The 15530-nt window shown below is 39.8% G+C and overlaps 1 protein-coding gene across 1 annotated transcript in view; it reads left to right on the forward strand.

Moving 5' to 3' along the window:
* Window positions 1-15530, forward strand: part of EML6 (EMAP like 6) — a 254718-nt gene that overhangs the window by 152075 nt on the left and 87113 nt on the right. The window contains 3 exon segments of the mRNA XM_010378900.2: window positions 1170-1275; window positions 9195-9274; window positions 9276-9289. Coding sequence (XP_010377202.2) covers window positions 1170-1275; window positions 9195-9274; window positions 9276-9289 — 200 coding nt within the window.

Consider the following 15530-nt stretch of genomic DNA (forward strand, 5'->3'; position numbering starts at 1 on the left):
CTTTGGACAGGGTTCGTAACCTGGGGTTCATGAAATCCACGAATGAAAATGAGAGCATGAGGGGAGTCAACCCCTTAGAAGGTATATTTGGGGGGAAAAAGGATCCATAACTTTTAAATTGTTTTTTAAAAGGGTTACAATCCTCCAAAGGGTAAGGACTGGCCATTGGTTTATACATGAATTTGCTGGCCTTCCCACTGAACGTTAAGAGACCTTTTGTGTTAGTTGATGTTGTAAGATTTTCCAAGTAATTGATCATTGCTTTGCTTTTTCACTTGCCCTTATTTTTTGCCTATCTTATAAACAGATGGTGCTTGATTCATGTGTATTTAATAGCCTCTTTTTTTCAGTAAAAGCCAGAGGTGATTTTTTTACATAAATCCCCAAGAAGATACTGCACTCAATACTGTATTTGATGGAAGGTAAACTGGTGGCAAACAGTATTCCAGCAGCCACCTGCAGGAGACTAGGCCTCCACAGACCTCTGTAAGAGTGGCCTGGATGTTGCTGAATTATGCCTATGGCTTTATCTCCCATTTTTCCTTTTAAAGTCATCACACCCAACAGATTTCCCACCCCCTCTACATACTACGAGTGAGGAAAACCACTTTACTATTACAATTTTCTTTGTTGTTGGGGATTAGTGTGATAGAAGCTTGTATCCTTGCAAAGATAATCCACCTTACTGAAAGATAGTTATGCCATGAAAATGTTATTTCCCAGGGGGAGAAGCGGGGCCAGGCCTCCTCCTGGTGGGTAGCGTAATGGAGAATGGGTAAAATAACTCTGGATAGCATCACGACAATGTACAGGTGACTTCCTTGAGTGAGAAGCAGACTCTTGTGTCAAGCTGGGAAGGCAGGAGAGGGAATGGTAGAAGTAACTGAGAAAAACAAGGTACAGTGGACGTGTGAATTAGCCTTAAAGGCCCAGGCATCAGGTTAGGCTCTGCTGGAACTCTACCTGATTGCCAAGACCAGCCTCTTAAAGATACAGTGCCTCAGTTTCCTCCTCTCAAAAATAGCTGAGTTGTACCAGATGATTTCCTAGGGTCCTCCTACTCTCCAAATGGGTTTATCTTGGTTTCTGAGCAGTGTTGGACTCTAAGGAACAAAATCTTTGTTAGTATAACTTATTAGTAGTTAATAACAGTCATCCTGTTATTTAAGGTCGGAAGAGATGCTGCTATTCATGTGTGGGACACACAAACTCTAAAATGTCTGTCGCTATTAAAAGGACAACATCAGAGAGGAGTGTGTGCACTTGATTTTTCAGGTAAGGCCCAGAGTCATTGACACATGGTTCTACATTGAGAGAGAGAGAGACACAGAGAGAGTGTGCATGCACATGCGTGTGTGTGTATGTGTGTGTGTATTTAAACATGCTCCCACTTAGTTCCTTTTGTATTGAAGTGCAAGCTCTTTGTATGCCGGCTACCCACTCTTAGACTGGGAATCATACATGGGAATACCTCATCGAAAAATGTGGCCTTTAGATTACACACCCCTTCCCATCTTCTTCGTTTTCTCTCTCCCAAGTCATTACCCAGAGCTCACACCGTGTTCTGTATTTGCTTGAGCAATTTGAAATCCAGAGCAGCTGTTGCTGTTGACTTAGTCGCAAATGTCTGGCAGTGACTCAGAACATCAATTTCATCTCTCCAAATAAGTGGGAGCGCATCACTTCTGATTGAAAATACAAAGTACTAGAGAGAAGGCTGCAAATTCTCTGCAGAGGGCCACTTTACAACACTGGTGTTTTGGAAATAACTTTTATGTTGAAAAAATAGAACTGAAGTTTTCATCTTAATTTAGAATTTGAACACAGTATCATAAAAAATAACTGAAGAAAGTAAGTTCCTTTAGAGTGAGTTTTCTTTAAGCTAGCATTTGAGAATGAAGGCCTATCACAAAAAGTATTTCTACCTAGAAATTTTTAATAATCACAACTGTAGAAATTAGATCAATAGAAAAAGAATTCTAAACTTTCTATAGAAAGCTAATTTTATAATATTTTTCTAAATTTTATTCAAATGCCTAATAAGTATAACACGTATAATATTAAATTCCATGACTCCACAAGCCTGATCTCTCTTCCCTATCCCTTCGTCTCCCTGTTCAAGCCCTCACTCCCTCTCATCTATGCCATGGTAGTCATGCTGGTCTCTGATTCTATCCCACTTCCTCAGTCCATCCTACCCTCTTCTGGAGTCTCCCAAAAGCACAGTTACCATTGCCACCACATGGATTCCCCTTGGTTGGCTGACTCAGTGTGGAGCCCTTGGGACATCCATGGCCTTCCATGATCTGGCCTTAACCTTCCTTAGCAGTATTTTAAACCCACCAGTCCTTAGTGCTCCTTCGCGTCTCTCTAACCGTGGAGGCTACATGTACTCTTGCCCTTCTTTTGCCTGTGTTCTTTGCTCATGCTGTTCTAATGTGTCTTTTCAAGTCCTCCCATCCTTTAAGGTCAAGCTGGAAGTTTTCTCTTCCAACTTTACAGGGAGAAATAACCTGTCCTTTTTTCTGCATCCCTTTTTTTCTGCATCCCTTAGCCCTTTTTTGTCATTGCTCTTATGGCACCCATTGTTCTTGTGGCACTCCATGTGGCACATAGTTATTTGTGTCAGCATCTCCCATGCATTTCACACACAGTAAACTACTTGGCAGCAAATCCCATCTCTCTGCTCCCCACTGCACATGTCATACTGCTGTGCAAATAGAAGCTACTAAAAAAGTGTGAATGACTAAATGAACAAATGAGGTTCTGCTTCATGCACTTTATCTTGCCTTTCCCTATTACTGCTAGAATTTTACAATATAAACCACGTTTGGGTGAAAACTACCTTCATTGGCTGACAAATGCAACATGGGGCAATTTTTAGTTTTTGTAACAGGCATGTTCTCACATACTATAAATTACTCTACAAATCTGAGCTGCTGTATCATATTAGAGGTTATTCAGTGCCTTCGGTGATTATTAAATTAGTAAAAATCAAGGCTAAACAGTTCATGCTTTACACTGGTGACGTGAGGTAGGAGAAGGCATAAGTGTCAAGGGAGAGAGAACTCCGCATACCACCTGCCAGCGGAATAACACACTCAGTAATTCACTCAATAAACAGTGAATACAAAGTCCACACTCCTGGAAGTTCGATGGAATGCAGTTTTAAAATAGGTGTGCCATGTGTCACTGATAAAGCAGTGAAACCTAAAAGAAACTGTAATTTTAGTTCCAATATGATTGTATTTCAAAGATGTGGATGAATTCCTTCTGCTTTTTGTTCTCCATAGTTCCACTCCTCAGTGGCCAAACTGCCCTTTTCCTAAAATTAATTTTGCTAGCAGACATATATGTGTATACTTAATATAAGTAATTATTGTGCTTTAGAAGAGTGGTAAAATGCCCATTAAAGTAGCAAAAATAAATAACAACAGCTACATGTTTACAACATTATTGGGAATCCAATATATTCATACTTTTGGCAGCACTGAAAATTGACTCAATTCAGTGAACAATCTGGCAAAGTATAATAAAGCGGTAATTCAAAATGACAAGTATGAAGACTGTATTTTATGCACATTTCAATGTATCCAGATAAAAGAAAAAACTGAATTCAAAACACCATCTATCACTGATTGCAAATGAAAATGTGCATATGTGTATTAGCATATAAACAAAGTGGCCAGAAATTTAGAGTAATATAAATAGGATTTAATCATTAGGTTATTTCCTCTATAGAGTTGATTAATTTTCTATTTTTTAAAATCAAAATAATTAGCTCATGTTATTTAAATACCTTTGGAGGAAGAGATTAGCAGATCAAAGACATTAATTATGAGTTCATAGCAATAAGGTGGTCCCCAGTAATGTGGCCTCTGTATTTCAGATAGCTAACATTTCTTCTGGGCTTATTAGTATTATAGAAGAAAGAACAAGAAGTTAAGTGAGCTTAGAAAGCTTTTTCCCATAAGACAGCCCTTCAGATCAGTGCCTGGGTAGAGAAATGAGATACTCTGGAGGAGGTGAGGAGCCCGATTCTGTAACTGCTTCTGATTCCCATCTTGGGCAAATAAATTCCCAAATATGAAATATTTTGTGCATAAGAAGAGCATTTCAGTATTTTAACAATACAGTCTCCATTCCCCAGGTAACAATCACTGGGAAAGAGCCCATTTTTCAGCAAGTGTGTTGTTTGTGATTATGGAAATTCACCTTTTTGTTTTATAGGTTAAGGAGTATGTCAATATGTAAATGGTAGAAAGGAATCTGATAGCTTTAGAAAGTACTAATACTAAGGACTATTGTGGAAAAACTTTCACTGATACGTGATTCATTACCATGAATGGTTACATACAGATGAACTGTAGTCATTGACTGGGGGTTGGGGTAGGGGAGTGGGGACCTGTGGTGACTCCTGAAAGTGTGAGCTGAGGCCTGTTTGGTTTAATTTCTATCGATAGCAGTCTGTTATAATAATATAGTTTGAGTCTTAAACCCCTGCACCACTTTATAGGCCGAGAATGGAGATCCTGAAGTTTGGTGGTGTGGCCTGGGTAAAAGTCAACAGTGGCTGATCCAAAGGCAGAACCCAGGTCCATTGCGAGAGCCACCAGGCCTGGGTTTGACAGCAGGCGGGAGGCATGCCAACAGTTCTCCTCGGTGTCAGGCCTCCTCTGGCCCCTTCCCTTTGCTGGTGCTAGTGTGTACACTTGGCAAGAGTGTCATGCCCGGGTGTGCAGGCTCACTTTCCGCTCCCTGTGCCCTCCAGTAAGCATGTCCATCTGCCCCTCCCACCCTCCACTGTAACTGTGGAGTAGACATGGTGGTGTATAGAGGCCCTCACGTGGAACAGCCCCAAGTGAAGAGAGATCCTGTTCTAAAACAGCCAAGAAACACACACTTACCTGAAGTATGAGCAAGGGCAACTAACGCTACCTTCTTTTGGAAACTGATAGAAAAGTGAGTAGCTCAAGTAGAAATGTTGAAAGAGGAGACTATGTAGACCTCTTTGTTTAACCATGTAAACAGGGCACTGATGTGACACTCATCGGTGATGATTTAGCTAGTGCTCCATCTGTGTGCCTGCCTCAGTACCCCTGTCGCTGCCCATCTCTTAGGAGTTAGCTCATTTGGGGGATTTTGTGGGCACCTACTGATAGTGTGCTTGTCTCTTACTAGAGAATAAATTGTCCTGGAAATATAAAGCAGGCAAACAGTGTGAAAATTAGACAACTGAGGATTTAGATTGTTCTTGCCACTTTTTGAAAGCAAACAAAAGACATTTTTAATCAAAAACATTTCTTGGGACAGAATTTGTAACTGGGCTACAAGGACAAGAAGGAATGAATTTGTATTATCTTAGTTGAGAACCTCTTTTAACTCAGTATTTATTACTGTCTAGGGGAAGGGGAACCATTTTTGTTTTGTGCTTGCCGTGAGGGAAGTGCTTCCGCATGAGTAGAAAACCAGATTAGAAATAGAAAAGGTCAACCACATAAATATTTTCTAGCTTAAATATCAACCATATAATTTTTTTAAACCTTCATAGAATTATACTGATTTCCATAAGAGCACATCTGAGACTTGATTTCATTGTGTTCAATAGAAAACCTATGCATTTTTTATGAGCCCTGAATAGACTGACCAAGTCATAATTGTCTGAATAAAACTTTTTCTAATTCACCCTTTACTGTTGACATTAAATGCCTTCCTATTATTTCTGGACTATGTCACAAACATCCATAATTAATGCATGCTGTAACTGGAAAGATGTGAAAGGACGTTACCTAAGACTCTAAAAACATGGCTAAAAACTAAAAACTCCAACTAACTGACCAGAGAGTAGATTTCCAAAGCTAAGACCAAGCCTTACAGGGAAAGTGAGAACTGGGAAAGAGTAAAAATGTAGCCAATTTTATTTCCAAACTGTGTAGTATATACACAGAAATGGCCCACATCGGCAGAACTCAGGGAAGTCACTATCCCAAAGAAGAGGTATGGTTGTTGAGGCACCTCTGGGTTTGCACTGCTGCTTCCATTGCTACCCACAATCAGAATACCTTTTTTGGTTTAGAAAGGTGGTGCAACAGTGAGGATAAGCTGAGAGGGTCTTGCAGAAATTTTCCTAAAATAAAAGCTCACCTCCTACAATCTCAAAATCAGCTTACCCTTAGGCCTTCTTCAGATGACATAAAACTTTATTATTTTAAATGTATTTGTGCTTGCATTCCAAGAAGAACATATAACTACACAGATTTCAAAAGAAAACATGAAATATAGTCAGTGAATGCAACAAGACATTGAATATTTGTGCAGTGTTTTTGAAATGAATAATTTTTTTTAATTTGTTTATAATTAACACATAATTGCAAATGTTTACAGGGTATAATGTGACATTTCAGTACGTATTTATATTGTGTAATGACCAAATCAGAATAGCTGTCACATCCATCACCTCAAACATTTATCATTTCTTTGTGGTGATAACATTCAAGATCTTCTTTTCTAGCTATTTTGAAATATACAACACAATATTAGCTATAGTCACCTTAACACGTAATGTAACACCAGAACTTACTCTTCCTAACTAACTTTGTACTCACTCTTTACTCATCATCCAAAAACAAAGTTTTTTTTTTTTTTTTTTGAGACAAGTTCTCACTGTGTCACCCAGGCTGAAGTGCAGTGGCATGATTATGGCTCACTGCAGGCTGGACCTCCTGAGCTCAGTCGATCCTCCCACGTCAGCCTCCCTAGTAGCTGGGACTACAGATACACACCACCACACTTAGCTAATTTTTTTTGTATTTTTTGTAGAGACTGGGTTTTGTCATGTTGCCCAGGCTGATCACCAACTCCTGGGCTCAAGGGATTCACCTGCCTCAGCCTCCCAAAGTGTTGGGCTTACAGATGTGAGCCACTGCACCTGGCCAAAATCTTTATAGCTATAAAGCATAGTACATTCCATTTCAATTTATACCATCCATAGGCATATTCTGTCTTTATCTTCCTCCTCATCATCAGTGTCACCAGTATCATCAACATTCATTGAAAGCTTGATTAGTGTGAGGCTTACAAAGGAAATGTGATAAGATTATTATAAGTCTTAAAAGAGGTTATGATCTTAAAGACAGAAAACACCAATAAAAATAAAATCAAATGCAGAGGCATGCCAACATAAAAACAACCAGGCTATAGCAAGAGCTGTGGAAAAAGTAATGTTGGTAATGAATAGGAAGTCATTACTAGTTCCTTCTCCTAAATGCATACAGAGGGACCTTGCCCAATTTAAAGCCTGGTAACCTTTAAGCATAAGGGGGTATCATTAGTTGTGATTTGAAAGACATAGTTTATAATAATCACCTGGTGGTGATTTAGCCCTTAAGGAAAGTGTTAGTGTCTTCATCTAATACTACAGCCTAGTAGCTTGAAAAGGTCATATAACTTTCAAATCCTTGCCTCATGCTTAGTAGTGATGGAGGGTTGGAGAGGATTTGGTTTGTTAAACCAGACTTTTTCTTTCTCTGACTTTCCTTCATCCAGAATAGGAGGAGGAGACTACCATTTCCAGTTGGTTGGAGAAGGGTCTCTTGCACAAGCAAGGGCCCTCGAAGCATGGGCATTGGTTGGCATTTGAGATGGGGTTGCCAGATTGAGCCAACAAAATTATAGGAAGCTCAATTAAATTAGAGTTTCAGGTAAATAATTTTTGTCATAAGTATATTCCATGCAAAATAAGGATAAATATGTAATATACATATAAATATTGCATGGGACATACTTGTACTAAGAAATTAGTTACTGCTTACCTGAAATGCCAGTTTAACAAGGTTTTCTATATTTTACCTGGCAACCTTAATTTGGGGTCTACTGCAGGTCTGCCTTTGAAAATACCAGTTGAGACCTCTGAATGGACTGGCAGACCTGGGAGAGGCAATTTATCACAGACCTGTGTTGCTTTACCCTCATAGCTGGCCCTTGGTAGTCAGAGAAGAGCCTTGATATACTGACGCAGGATGAGCTTGATCACTCGTCTCCTAGCAACCGCACAGCTAGTGGAAGGGAGACTGCTGACCCAGAGATGCTTCTGTGTTGAATCTAGCCTTGCAAGGAGGCAGCAAAGGAAAGGCTTATTGACTATACCTTTTCTTTTGTCTTGAAGGGAAAAAGCAAATTAACTGTTTTTATTTGAAATTTAATTGTGCATTCAGTATATTTTTTAAAACAATTTTTGGGAAAATAACCTAAATGTCCAAATTATAGTAATCATGGATAATTATTATTAGAGAAATAAATTGTCCTGGAAATGCAAAGCAGACAAGTGATGTGAAAACTGACAATAAGCAGTTATACATAGGGATTTACAGTAATCTATTCTTGCCACTTTTCTAAACAATTTAAGTAATATTTAATACTAAAGGAAAATGTTCATGATATAATAGATGAAGAAAGATTAGATAACCTGTTTAGTATGATTCTGGCATTGTTTTTTCTAAGCACATTTATGTAAAGACTGGTAGGATATATATCAAATGTAAGCCTAGAAATTTGGGAGATTTAAAATTTTTCTGTATCCATATTTTCTAAATTTCCTATAACAAGCACACTATATTTGAGATAGGGATCATAAAATTTTTTAATTGTAAAATCATCTTTTGAAAGAATTTTTTAAGTTAAATTTAGTTTCTGTAATGTTCCTAACTTAGAGAGTTAACCTAGTTTTTAGAGCTGAAAATGGTCTCAGGGTCACAAAGCCAAGTGGCACCTCAAGTAAATGTCATGAGATTTGTTTGTCACAAAATAGACAAAAGTTTTTGTAGCTTATCTGAGAGTCTCTCTAGCTCTGTGTCTCAGAATGTCAGGTGGGCAATTGACTTCTGCTGCCTCTTTACAGTATATGAAATGCATTAGGAAGCTCGGCTGCCTCTGGTCATGCATTTCATTCAGTGAGGTCCATTTAGTGTATGATACCTCTAATGTATTAAAATATAATAATTGTACATGTTTATCGAGTATAGTATGATGTTTCAGTACATGTATACATTGTGTAATCAAGTCAGGGCAGCTATCACATCCATCACCTCAAACAGTTATCAATTCTTAAGATCAATTACTTACTCCTCTTTACAGTATATGAAATGTTTTGTTTTTTTCATGGAAGAAATCTTGACATTTGTGTTGTTTTCATACAGCCGATGGAAAATGTCTGGTGTCGGTTGGTTTAGACGATTTTCACAGTATTGTATTTTGGGACTGGAAAAAGGGAGAAAAGACTAGCCACAACAAGGTAAGAAGCTGCCGGGATCTTATGGTATCCTGCTGATATCACGGTTTAGTAAAGGTCAATAGTTTTCATTTTCTGGTAAGATTTCATCTTCAAACTCAGGTGAAACTCACGTAGAAAGCTTAGCACCTAAGTGAAAAAATACTGCAGTGTTTCATGGTGGCAAACCTGACTTACAGCAGGTAATGTTTGTTGTGGTGAATCAGAAAATTCCGAAATCCTCTGCAGAGAGTCGTTCACCGCTTCATTTTGAGTGGTCTGTGTAATCTGTATCAAAGCATTTCAGCAATACAAAAGGAGCTTTTCTCAGGCTGGTGCCTTGCCACTTGTTTTTCCTCTGTCCTAGCATCTGGTGAAGGATTCTCAATGTCATCAGAGTCAGAAGCACCGTTTGTCATGAGGCTGCAGCATGCTGGAAAGGAGGCCCCACTGAGTGCATCTGCCACTTGCTTTCAAAGCAGGCAAATTGTTTCCCTAATCTCCCGTCTTATAAATAGATTTTTTGAGACCGACTGCTGTTTATAGACCACCTGTCCTCCCTTACCCCAGCCTTCCTGCCTGCTGATTCAGCTGCTAAGTCTGAACATGACTTTCCATTCCTACTTGCATTGAGCTCAGCTGTTTGCCCAACCCTGATCAGGGGTCAAAATAGTTGGCAGCCAAGGCCCAGCACTACAATTTGTTGCCCAGGCGTGCTGTCAGTGTGCCTCCCCGTTCTTCCCTGCATTCATGATGTCCTTTCTATCTTGCAATATAAAATCATTTTGAAGTTAATAGCCTTGAACCCCAATATTCACTTTTTAAATTAATATTTTCCTCTACAATATTAAATAGGAAAAAAGTTTTGTGGGAATTTAATGAACGAAGATTTATAAATTGCTAGAGACCCGGAGGAGCAGCAGATGGAGGCTTGAGGACTCCAGCTGACCATCTTAGGAGAAAAAGAGAAGCTTTTCTGATGACTGCTGTTGAGATTGAATTCTTGGCAACAAATGGCAGCTCATAAATCTGCCTGCCCAAGTGGTTTTCCTTTTGGTCTTTCTTTCTAGTATTCCTCACTGTCATTCTACTCCCTTCTAGTACTCAGATTCAGCTTCTCATCAGAACTCTGTTTCCCCGCTAGACTAAAATACAGAATTTAAGTGTAATATTTCTGATAATATACCATCTGCCTTTACAGATAATTTCGGGGAAAGCACATGTCTGGATTTCAAAAGCAACAGAAATGCAATTTTCCTGCTAGAAAACGCTCTGCAGCTGTGGGTGGCTCACCAGTTTTATGACAGAAACATTAATAGAAATGGAAGAAATATTTCTTAATATTAAAATAGTATATATTTTATATACTTGGTGGATAGTGTTACTGCTTCTATTTAACACAAAGTTGACTTAACACCATTATGTTAATAACACAATTTATATTTGGAATTGCTTCTAAGCCTTATGACACATTCCCAAAACAAGACACCTGCAGAATTGCCCAGGAGAACATTTTGGATTGACGTTAACCAGTGCTATTTCCAAGGAGGAGTATCAAGGATTAAAGTTCTTTGGAAGAATGGTAGATTTTGCATTAATAAGTAAATAAAAGTTATGTAAATATCTATTTGCATAATGTTAACAATGATACATATTTACATAAATACACAAGAAATTTAGACAAATAAATAAAACTTATATTTATGGCCTTAGAATGCTTAAGTAGATAGAAACTTTTAAAGATAGAAGGCCGTGCACCGTGGCTCACGTCTGTAATCCCAGCACTTTGTGAGGCTGAGGCGGGCAGATCTCCTAAGGTCAGGAGTTCGAGACTAGCCTGGCCAACATGGTGAAACCCCGTCTCTACTGCAAATATAAAAATTAGCCAGGTGTGGTGGCAGGCGCCTGTAATCTTAGCTACTCAGGAGTCTGAGGCAGGAAAATCACCTGAACCTGGGAGGCAGAGGTTGCAGTGAGCCACAGTTACGCCGCCACACTCCAGCCTGGGCAACAGGGCGAGACTCCATCTCAAAAAAAAAAAAAAAAAAAAAAAAAAAAAAAAAAATTTAAACAGGGACATGATAGAAGTGACAATTAATCAACTGAATGATACCCTGCTTCCAGGGTCATCTAAGCTCCCAAGAGGGCCTAATTCACAGAGAAGCTGATTCAGTCCTACCCCTCATTTCTCACTTCTGTGTCTCCGTCACTGCCAGCCTCATTTATAGAGCAAGGCTGAACAAGAAACCTGCTTCTGGCTGACTGTGCTGTTTTGGCAAGGGTGATTGTTCTGTACCACTCGTCACCCAGGAGGTGAGGCTTCTCCACAGAGGAGGAGCATGGTTGGTAGCTGTGGTGGCATAGGCAGCTGTACTGCTGGTGGCCGTGGTGACATGTGCCAGCTCTACACCCGGGCACTCAGAAGTTGCTCCTCCCCCGATTGGTGAGAAGATTTTAAATGAACCTACTCTTTAGCAGCTCACAGAAACTAGGGAAATTCAGAATTGGACCATAGAGATCTTATTTACAAGATACTCTAGATTTTATTTACAAGATCTCTGTGAGACTGGATCCAATCTATTTAAACAATTTCCCCACATGCATCTTTGCTAATTTTTATGAGTGATTTAGGTTACCTCCATTACAAATGAATTTTTCAGTCTTTTTTTTCCCCCCTAAAGATCATTCCAATTTTAGTCTAATATACAAGTAGCCCATTTAAGAACCAAGGCTGATCTCGTATAGGAATAATTACAGGGCCTAACATCACTGTCAATCAGGGCAGAATAATGTGACGATTAATCAGGTACATCTGTGCTCCTTTAGTTGGACTTGTGTTGCTCTGGTAATGTGACTGGGGAACAATGACTAATTATAGACACATTTTATCTCAGAGTTTGAACAGCAGGGATCTTGGACAAAATAGAATTATCAATAAGAACATTTCCAAGGCCAGTCTGAAAGTTTTGCTGCTAGAAAGCTGAGGGACACACTGTAGGCCTGCATATGGCAGGCGTATTGAACTTCCAAGTAATCGCTTCTGTATTAGCTTCGCCACTTCATCTATTTTAGGTCCCTACGTTTACATGCACTTAATGACTATGGTAGAGTCTCCTGTATACCACATGGGCCCCTTTTCTTTTTCACTTTCTTTTTTAAAATAACACTTATTCTTTCCTCTGTTTTGCAAAAATTGTATGATCATTATAGAAAAATTAGCAGAGAAAAGCACTTAAAAAAAGGAAAATCATCTATAATTCTACTACCCAGATGTAGCCATGGGTAACATTTTAGCGTATATCTTTTAGTATGTATTTTTCTAGTATTTGTATTCATTTTTATTTACATGTGGGGTATTGTGCATATGCTCTGTAACTGGCTCTTTTCACTAATACATCGTCTCACTGTGTTCTAATTTGTTTCCTGTTTTATTCTATATTCTATATTTTGAGCCAATTTAAATTTTTTTGGAGATAGCGTATATGTATCAAACACTCATCAGTCTTCCTGTTAAAGGCTACTGCCACAGAAAGGGAGAACCAAATTACACCCAGGACTGGGCCTCTGTGCAAACAGAGGAGTTCTGAATGGACAATATGGAAACCAAGTCACCCAGTGTGCAGTTGCCCTTGGCCTCTGGAAGAGGCTCCTTCCTTCGTGCTTGCTGATGGGGTTTATGTGGCCCCATGCAGTGAATCCCTTGTGATGGGGCATGAGGAATCGTCCAGTGTTAGGACAGCAGCACAGTGTGTAAGTTCTTATTCTCACCATCTAAGGTCTGACAAACTCTTTGCATTTTGTTTTGCTTATACATACACACATGCACGTGCGTGCACACACACACCTACACTTACAGGCAACTTCCCTACAAGTTTAACACGTGTGTAAAAGAAAAATGAGAGGTATGCCGTGTGTTCTTTATTTAGATACTGACATTAGCTCAACATGTACATGCCATCCTTAGCCACTTTAGCTACAACAGAAATAACATTGGTGTTTTTATGACATAGAGTAGGACAACAAAAACTCTCACCCAAACTCAAAGTGCTTTTTCTGTTTTCTCACTCAACAGCAGTCAACACAGAAGACTTCTGTGACCAAACTTGTGGGGATTTCTCCCCACCACCGAGCAAACAATTCTGTGACAGACACTAGCTGAGTATTTTCTAGTTCCGTTCTATTCTGAATCTGTCTACCTGGTGGTAGCCTCAGATCCCACAGGTTGAGGGCTCAGTTTCTGAGGCCATGCCCCTCATCCCACCTTGGGTTTCATTAATTTGCTGGAGTCGCGCAGAGAACTCAGACATACTTACTTCATTTGCCAGGTTATTACAGAGGATGTTACAAAGGTTATGGATGGAAAGCTATATAGGGCAAGGCACATAGGAAGGGGCACAGGGCTTCCATGGCCTCCCTGGGTGCACCTTCCTCCAGGGATCTCCTTGTGTTCAGCTATCTAGAAGTTCTCCAAACCCTGTCCTTTGGGGTTTTTAATGGAGGCTTCATTACATAGGCTTGGTTGATATACTCACTGGCGATGGGTGAGCAACTTAACCTTTGATCCCTCTCCCTTCCCTGAAGGTCAGGAATGGGGCTGCAAGTCCCAACCCTCTACTACTGCTTTGGTCTTTCTGGTGACCAGCTCCCATCCTGAAGCTACCTCTGGGCCGGCAGCCATCAAGTCAATCATGAGCATACAAGAAGACCTCACTGGAGATCTTAAGGATTGTAGGAGTTGTTTGCCAGGAAATGGAGGGGGAGAATTGAAGACTACATATGTATTTTGTAATATCACAATGGCACTAAGAAATTAGATGGAAACTAAAAAGTTCTCACAAAAAAAGTTTTTTGTAAATGTTTGACATTGTATAGATACAAGGAAACAATCTTTTATCTCTAGGAAATATAATTTGCTATATTTGTACTTTATTTTCATTTTGGTTTTCTCTAGTCTCTCTAAAGTATATATGAATGATTTTGAATCTAGGGGGATTTTCCTCCAATCAAGAAATCACTGGGCTGGGCATGGTGGCTCATGCCTATAATCCCAGTACTTTGGGAGGCCGAGGCAAGTGGATCACTTGAGGTCAGGAGTTCCAGATCAGCCTGGTCAACATGGCAAAACCCCATCTCTACTAAAAATACAAAAAATTAGCTGGGCATGGTGGTGTGCACCTGTAGTCCCAGCTACTTGGGAGGCTGAGGCATGAGACTCATCTGAGCCTGGGAGGTGGAGGTTGCAGTGATCCCAGATTGCACCACTGCACTCCAGCCTGAGTGACAGAGTGAGAATCTGTCTCAAAAAGAGAGAGAGAGAGAGAAAAAAAAAAAAAAAACCTAGCGTGGTAACTCACACCTGTAATCCCAGCACTTGGGGAGGTTGGGGTAGGTGGATCACCTGAGGTCAGGAGTTTGAGACCAGCCTGAACAACATGGTGAAACCCCATCTTTACTAAAAATACAAAAAATTAGCCAGGCATGGTGGCACATGCCTGTAATCTCACCTACTCAGGAGACTGAGACAGGAGAATCACTTGAACCCGGGAGGCAGAGGTTGTAGTGAGCCAAGATTGTGACATTGCATTCCAGCCTGGGCAACAAGAGCGAAACTCCGTCTTAAAAAAAAAAAAAAAATTTTTTTTTTTGGATGCTTAACGTTTTTATGGTTATCTGGTTGATTTCTTCTCTTAAACTTTAAGAGGTTAAACACATTTCACCGTTAGACCTTTTTCTCCCCTAATTGTTAACGATATGTCCAGTGATGTATCCTGGCTCTAATGTCCATGTTCACTTTTCATTTTCAAAGAGTCAGAGCCCCAGAATTCCATCTCTTCCTTGCCTCTCATTGTAGGGTCCACATTCAGGTAGCCATACGGATCAGGAGACATTCTACTCTTTTTATTATGGAAAATTTCAAAGTTACGCCAAAGTAGAGGGAATAGCATAATGAACCCTCTGTACCCATTACCCAGTTGCAACAGTGATCAGCATCCTACACGTTGCACAGATCTTTCCTTCTCTCTCTCTCTTTTTTTTTTTTTTTTTAACTTTTTTTTTGTTTGTTTTTTCTTGAGATGGAGTCTTGCTCTGTCACCCAGGCTGGAGTGCAGTGGTGTGACCTCAGCCTACTGCAACCACCTCCTCCTGGATTCAAGCGATTATCCTATCTCAGCCTCCTTAGTAGCTAGGATTACACGTGCCTGCCACCACTCCTGGCTAATTTTTTGTATTTTTAGTAGAGAACAGGGTTTCACCATGTTGGCCA

This window comes from Rhinopithecus roxellana, chromosome 17 (assembly GCF_007565055.1).
Source record: "Rhinopithecus roxellana isolate Shanxi Qingling chromosome 17, ASM756505v1, whole genome shotgun sequence".
NCBI lineage: Eukaryota > Metazoa > Chordata > Mammalia > Primates > Cercopithecidae > Rhinopithecus > Rhinopithecus roxellana.